The sequence below is a fragment of the Apostichopus japonicus genome, chromosome 22 (assembly GCF_037975245.1).
Source record: "Apostichopus japonicus isolate 1M-3 chromosome 22, ASM3797524v1, whole genome shotgun sequence".
NCBI classification, from domain to species: domain Eukaryota; kingdom Metazoa; phylum Echinodermata; class Holothuroidea; order Aspidochirotida; family Stichopodidae; genus Apostichopus; species Apostichopus japonicus.
The window spans coordinates 16,562,112-16,570,452 of NC_092582.1; the positions used below are offsets into that span (position 1 = coordinate 16,562,112).

Here is an 8,341-nt window from a genome sequence, read left to right on the forward strand (position 1 = left end):
CATTTGTTTCTCTCCCTTCCCCTCCCCCTCCCCAGCCATCACCCACTGTCACCTGATAGCTTATTCAGTTTGCTCAGTCAATTCAAGGTGAAAGAGCAGATTAAATCAACGATGATATTTTATAATACAAAGCATTTTATACAGCATATGTGATGCAATGAAAAATAGGGAAACCTTTGGTTTATTCAGACGCACACTATTTCAGGACATTTCAATACTGAGGTTAGGCTTTGTAGTTTAACAGGTTTGAAACTTTGTACAAATCTGTTATTAGTTTCTAGAACGTTTTAAACTAGTTTGATTCTTAAGCAGAATGACTACGCCTTGTAACTTAAAAAGATTTGTGACTGGACAAAAGAAGAGTGAAAGAATCAAGTGATTTGCATATTAAAAGAATAATTAATCAGACAGAACTAATTGTCTTGTAAGTGACACTAGAATATATCATACTTTGTTACTTCATACAGCTGCAGTTTCGGTAATAACTGTCACGAAATTTAAAATTCATTAATAGAAAGCTCTCTGTCGATCCCTCTTCTTCTCCTGAGTACCAGAACCGCATCAATCGTCCTTGGAAACGTACTTGTCCGTCTCGTGAGGGGAGTAGCACCCGAGGAGCGCGTTGAAGGATATTAATGCGTAGACAAAGAGCGTGGCTTGGAAATGCCCTTCCAAAGCTTTGGTCGTGAAGTTGGTCGACAGGATAAAGATGATAATGGCCAGAGTTTCCTGAAAGATTCAATAATGATCCAGATTACACCAGCTAAACATGAAAGATTAAAATTTCAAGCTTTTTACACCTATTACACATTATTATTATCAGTGGCGGAGCGTCCATACAGTCAGGGGGGGCGGATGCCCCCCCCTGACGGACTCAAATGGACTGCTGACGCCCTTTTCAGCTCTTTACCAATGTTTACTTATTTGCGATTATTGACTTTTTTATTGCGCTCTCATCTACCTATTGACATTTGTCACAGTTTGTTGGTGTAATTTGGCGATGACATCTATTTATTCTTCGTTTATCTGCAAATCAGCCAGGCCCGGAAAGGGTCATTTACGGCGATCTAGGGAGTATCTTTACTCAAAAAAATTCTGTACGCTACGCGCCAACCTGTGGTGGCGCTCAGCTTAGATAGTGTCGAAAGCGCCCCTACAGACAATTCTCGCCCCTCCTGACCAATACCCCTAGCACCGCCACTGATTATTATTATTTTATCTTTCACAAAATGAAGAATATCACACTGAAAATTCTTGAAAGATTTTGAAATGATTTGATTTAATGCCCTGAGCAGAAACCTATTTTGAAAAAAAAATTCCAACCAGTACAATGGAGGGAAATTAAATATTTTCTGGCCTCTCTCGACTAGTATTAAGAGATTTATAGAAACAAAATGGAGATGGGTTGAGGCAGGGCAGTGAAATTTTTCCAGATGCTGTCAGCTTGAAATAACTATAAACCAGAAATGCAAACTTGCACCGAGGTTTTGATGACTTAAGCAGTCGAATGATTATCAGAGTGTGATATACCTGAAGATTCGTGCCTTGAGATGTGTTCATAATGTTTTCATTTTATAAATTGTCAGTTGGTCTCTCAATGGACCTTTAACCTCCTCCCTAGAGGTTTTGTTTCCTTTTCAGCTGGAAAGAACTGTAAACCTTGGTCAACTGTAAGAGAGAGAAACAAAACTTACCAAAACACGGGTGAGTAGCACGGACCGTTTGTTGTTGTTTAAGAGTGCACTGGAATACAGAAGGCTCAAGATTCCTGAACCCACACAGAAAGCACCATAGGTCTGTGTCAGTATGATCTCAACGTCATCAAAGTCCTTCGAGTTTGTCTGAAAATATTCAACGAGGTAAAAGTATTTCACCAGCAGAAAAGCCAAAGAGAGATGGAATTCAATGCATCATTGAGACAGGAATTTGTATCAACTGGGTACCCATCCTCTTATATACATACTGTATATACATATATATTTAAATTGATTTCAATCATTCAAGTTACATATATCTGTGACAGGCAAATAATACTAACTCACCCACCACATCCAAATAGTACAGTATAGGTCTACTAGGGAAGGGTGTGAATTTCTCCCTTAGTTTTTCGACTACCACGGAGAATAAAGAAACCTTCATGTCCAGGATGGCCAAATTCATGTTATTTTTAGAACAGTTAAGTTATTATAATTCCTGAGGGTCAGATAGCAGGGATGCCAGCAGGGTTTGCCCCTATGGCCTAGAAGTTGTGGGGACTTGGATGTCCCAAAGACTATCTAAGCTAATGTTGGGAACTTTATGAAAATCCAGAGAAAAAAATTGCGGTATAGGCTCCAATTTGCGTATGCTACAGTGTGTTAGGATAATAGTTAGAAATTCGCGGAAAAAGCTCATGCCTATTTCAACTGAGACGGAAAGATCGTGTGGAGCCTGAACCAAATTTCAAAATCGCAATTGCCGAAATTCTGGCATCCCTGATGATAGCTAACCAAGGCTACTTTAAGTCTCTTTCCATGTGATGATTGCAGATGGACAGAGGCTTATACACCAACCTTCACTCTTCGACGCGTGAGAAGTGGGTAAGCAGACACTTCCCTCATCTGCTCATTGAATAAATGCTGCAGCACTGGGGTGTGTGTAATGTTATTATTGGACTTTACCCGGAATGGCAACTGCTTGATGCTCAATTCTAATCGATGCAATGGGTGACATCACTTTCCCCAAATAGATTTTACAGGGTCCTGTCAGTCAAGTCAAGATAAATACCACAACTTGTTTCCTATATATATTATTCTACAATACCACTTATATTTAAACAGTTCCAGTTCAAGGTTTGCCGTAACATCCTTACCAACGCTTGCAGCATTAGACTTGGATATGCCATCAAACCAATCCCTTGGAAGAGGTTCAGGACGAAATCTATCATCATGTGCATGTTCAACCTGCTGTTGAGTTGAGAATGTCCGTAGAATTCGCTGGACATGAAGACAAACATTAGTTGTGCAGAGGCGTTTGCAATGTTCTTGTACAGCCAAAAGCTCTGCAAGTGAAACAAAGAACCAGAAAATTATAAGCGTGTAAAATTTTAATTTGAGGAATGTCATGAGCTGTTGAAATAGAATCGGTACAGAACTGTCTATCTATGACACAAACTGTTACTGTTACTTTAATTTGTTTATAGAAAATGAAATAGCGTTCATATTCCTAGGTTATGCCCATATCAGTTCCTTCTGTCACAAATTGCACATTTAAACGGTTATATCCAACGGTTACATCCAACGGTTACATCCAAACGGTTACAGTAGGCAGCTTGATCTATGACTCATAGCTACTGAAATTAACCTGCCGGAGTCGACAAACATCTGCACACTGCGTCCCTACAATGTTTAAAATACGCTACAATGGCATCATTTAAAGTGATGTTAGTTGTAAGCAAATCTAAAAGGACTCCTGGTTTGCCAAAATCAAGGTCCAGAGGCAAATCTCAACCAATTAGAATCATTGTAATTTGTAACATTAGTCTGCAAGATAACTTCCCCTACCTCTCCAAATTTCAAGGAAATCGATGAGTCACTATAGAAAGGGTGGGAACAATCCTGTTGAAAGCAGTACTCTAAAATTGGTTACCGTGAAGCAGAGTTTATTGTGCTAATTGAATACCTGGAAAGTCTACTTTAAATGGATCATGAGACTTTCTCTTTAACCTCTCAAGTCGAGTCATAAACAATGTGGGTGGATTAAGATGATTGAAAAGATAACTCTTTAACAAAGTCATTTTTTTCCGTTTCAAGCTATTAAAAAAACAAAGAAAGTCTCAGTGGTGAAACAGCAAGTTGAAGTTAGCTAGCTATGATAAGCATACATGTGGAGACATACTTTATCAATTAGCAGTGTACAATATATTTCTCTACAGTACTAATTTAATCCCTCCTTTTTCTTCCTTTAGAATGTTAATTTTGTGAGTGTAATATTTCTTTCACAATTAAAATTCTAATATTTTTTTTTCTCCCAAATATAGGTGGTGTTTGACACTTGCGACCCAATTAATTAGCTCCTTTACTCTGGAACACTCATCCAAAGGGTAGATCTGCTATACATTCCACATGTACTGTAAACTAGACTGACTCTATATAGGAGACCTACAGTATCAATGCTTATCAACACAGACCACTTACCCCAAACGTAGCACCATCGGTCTTGTGCTTGGTGCTTATTGGAGTCACAATGTTGACGACACTCTCCAAAGCGGCAGTCTATAAAACGATGCAAGAAAGAAAACACAGCACGTACATTATGGAAGCAAAAATGTTGAAAGGTAATTTTTTTTTCTAACACAAGCAGGTTGGATTCATACATTGTTACAGTGGTAGAATATCTACTGTGCATTACTGTATATATACCAAAGTATGAACAGATCAGGTTAATTCCAAACACTTACCAGCTTACTAACGAGCGCCAAGCTACCTATCCCCTCATAACATCAGCACTTTCCCCTCTAATGTGTCTAGAGTGACCTGGTAACCTTTATTAGCACCGTACACCCTTACTTAGCAACAGGTCACATCCGGGTCAATGACCTTCCTTCTCACGCTACCACCCAAAGTGTCTGGAAGTCTGTATTCTTAGCCGATTTTGTAATATCGATGCGATATATGGAGAGCGCTTACAGTATGTTTTGAGAAGTTTTCCACGTTGGGAAGTAAAATTCTTCCGTAAACACAACTGATTTCCAAAGGCTGCATCGTGTATTTGATGACAAAGATGATAGTTATTGTAAGAGGTATATCTGGAGTCATCTCTGTCCTCTTTCACATGCAAGAATATCTGAATATCTGAAGTTATTCACCAGCTTAAAGCTGATGGAGGTGGGAAGTGAATGGCCTCTCTGCTACCCCACCCATCCCCTCCCCCCTCGGCTCTTGCACATATCCCTGACGGTGACAGAGCAATACCAGCAAATCACTTACCAAGAACACACAAAAAATGAGTGCCACCCTCACATAGGAATCAGAAGAGGAATAGTTTAAGTAGATGTTCAATCCTGAACTCAGACACACCACCCCACAGATTCGTATCAGAAAGACATGGGTATCTCCCATAGACCCTGAAATCTGTGGAGGAGAAAAATGAATTAATTAAGGGTCAATTTACATGTCATAGAGTGAATGCAGAATTCACAGCCTCAAGAAATACAGTATGTACTTTGAAAAACCGAATTGAACCCAAAACAACGCACTCAACATCAAATGTACTTGTAAGTATTTTATGACCTTTGACTTCCACAAAAAGCTTGTATTCACTATGTACAGTGGATGCGAAATTCATCCATGCCATGGAGTCACCATGTTTACAAAGTTTTCAGACATTGACCTCTATCTTGACCTCAAATGGTCTTTGACCGTAGCTCATATAATAACCAATGTTAGAGTTCTTGTCACAATGTGTGCACTAAGGTAGATCTACATACAAGGTAGGCAGGTCACTCAACCCTTTAGATATATACTTTGGTGCTACTGTTTTCACAAGGTGTTCAGAATTGTCACATGTTGATTGCATGACTTCAAAGGACCCTTTGGCGAGCTCCACAACAAATCATGTACGCACCAAGATGTATGAATATAAGCTTTGTTGTCAAATGAGATTTTCCTAATCGATACAGCCTGTTGAAGTTTTTGTTCTCCCCCACGAATGATGTTGTGATATATATATATTGACCATGCATGCAGCCACTCCATTTCTAGCTCGGCAAATTCCAGTTACAATTGGTTCCCGCTTCATGCACAATGTCATTTACAGTAGACGAAATACACCTATAATGAATAAATGTTGTTCTTCTTTAATTAAAAATGAGTTAGGAAAATGGAGTCAATTTATGTGATGGACTCTGGAAAGGTGCTTTCTTACCTTTGGCAGAGGCCTTTTAAATGAAGGAAGTTGCTCAATGCAAAATCATTGATGCTTATCAGGATTTGTCATAGGCCTAGATGGTTATGTGAAAATATCTCTGCTAGCCATCACACTAATTAGCAATTGTACAATAATTATGCTTACCATAAGCAATGGTCGCCCAGAAATCTGTGGAATAGCTACAAGCAGTAAGCCAAGTACTGCAAAACTTCCCATTGATACCAAGAGCCATTGCTTTTGGGGAATACGCGAAATTAGTAGTAAGAGTACAGAGAGTATTGCACAAAATGCGACAATCTCTTGAATCTTATCCATTTTAATTTCCGTCTATATGCTTTTCACAAATGTAATAAATCGAAAGGAATGCAGTTGCAAATACGATATTTTGCTCCACTCAAACGATTGACTAACCGGATGTTTCTTGTACTATGAGTTTATGACACACACACATAAAATGAACCGGGCTGAAGCTGGCCAACAGACCTCTGACAGATCGCTGAAAATGAACAGCGTCTACCTCGAATAGGGTATTGAATTCATGCAGGTTGCACAGAAAATGGAGCATTCCAAGGAAGCAAAGGAAGGTATCTCGAACAAACGTCGTCGCTAAAGTTCAACACTGTAGTCGCGGAGGTTGGCTGTATGGGTCAAAGGCTGACCGCAAATTATGTGAAATATGCGGAAAATGTTGTTAACAGCCAAAACGTTACCATGCGAAGTGAGATGCTTTTGAGAACGAAGGGACAGGGGAAATAGACAAAATTGGCGAAGTTTTTTAGTCTGTTAATTTTAAGGAATTAAAAGAAGGCGCAAACTGTACCTCATTCTTTACGCTCAATTTCTCAATTGACAAGTGAAGTTTGTATTGATGTTAGATATTCTTCGTCTGTTTGCTCGTAGGAGATTGGAAAATAAACTCCTGGGTTATTGACGTATCACTAAAAAAGTTAGATTAGTGTACGTCGACCTGAGAGGTTAAACTTCGGAAAATAACCCTAAACTAACCTGCTTTATTGATTTTTGGGAGATTTGGTGAGTCATCACATTACTTTTTTATGCTTGGATATTACTGATGGTCTGAAAAATGATGAGGATTGAATATGATTGCAGGTATTTTATAAAATCGCAATGCAAAAATATTACACTACAGAGCGAAAACAGGTAATTTGACAACCCCAATGTTTCGCTAAATATAACCCCGTGATAATTTTTGTGCAATCAAATGACCACCATCAATATATGCGGAGGACATTATTCTTTTTTTTTCATGACATTTCATGACAATCGAAGTGGGTCTACTATCAGCAGCAGCGGATTCCGGCAGCGCCCTCATCGGCTACTTGCAAAATACTACTTAAGTGCGAAAAAGGCAAAACTGACAACCCCAATAATTGCTCAATTTAACCCAGTGATAATTTTTGTGCCATCAAATGACCATCATAAATATATGCGGAGGACATTATTCTTTTTTTTTCATGACATTTCATGACAATCGAAGTGGGTCTACTATCAGCAGCAGGCGGATTCCGGCAGCGCCCTCACCGGCTCAATGCAAAAATACTACACTAAAGAGCGAAAACAGCCGTGATGGCAACCCTCATTAATTGCTCAATTTAGCCCCGTGATAATTTTTGTGCCATCAAATGACCATCATAAATGAATGTAAAGGACATTATTCTTTCGTTTTCATGACTTTTTTATGACAATCGAAGGGGGTCTACTATCAGCAGCAGGCGGATTCCGGCAGCGCCCTCATCGGATCAATGCAAAATACTACACTAAAGAGCGAAAACAGCAAAAATGACAACCCCCATTAATTGCTCAATTTAACCCCGTGATAATTTTTGTGCCAGCAAATGACCATCATAAATGAACGTAAAGGACATTGTTCTTCCATGTTCACGACATTTCATGACAATCGAAGGGGGTCTACTATCAGCAGCAGGCGGATTCCGGCAGCGCCCTCACCGGCTCAATGCAAAATACTACACTAAAGAGCGAAAACAGCAAAAATGACAACCCCCATTAATTGCTCAATTTAACCCCGTGATAATTTTGTGCCAGCAAATGACCATCATAAATGGATGTAGGGGACACTATTCTTTCATTTTCATGACTTTTCATGACAATCGAAGGGGGTCTACTATCAGCAGCAGGCGGATTCCGGCAGCGCCCTCATCGGCTACTTGCAAAATACTACACTAAAGAGCGAAAACAGCAAAAATGACAACCCCCCTTAATTGCTCAATATAACCCCGTGATAATTTTTGTGCCATCAAATGACCACCCTCAATATATGTAGGGGACACTATTCTTCCATGTTCACGACATTTCATGACAATCGAAGGGGGTCTACTATCAGCAGCAGGCGGATTCCGGCAGCGCCCTCATCGGCTCAATGCAAAATACTACACTAAAGAGCGAAAACATTTGC

At 39.5% G+C, this 8,341-nt stretch overlaps 1 protein-coding gene across 1 annotated transcript; it reads right to left on the reverse strand.

Annotated features, from left to right (window-relative positions):
• Nucleotides 1–10: 10 nt before the first annotated feature.
• LOC139963926 (uncharacterized) lies at nt 11–6,375 on the reverse strand. Its single transcript, XM_071965160.1, has 6 exons — nt 6,052–6,375; nt 4,968–5,111; nt 4,176–4,253; nt 2,852–3,040; nt 1,695–1,841; nt 11–729 (listed from the first exon to the last, which is right to left on the reverse strand). The coding sequence occupies exons 1-6, from the start codon at nt 6,220–6,222 to the stop codon at nt 562–564; spliced, it is 897 nt and encodes a 298-aa protein (XP_071821261.1). The 5' UTR covers nt 6,223–6,375; the 3' UTR covers nt 11–561.
• Nucleotides 6,376–8,341: the final 1,966 nt, after the last annotated feature.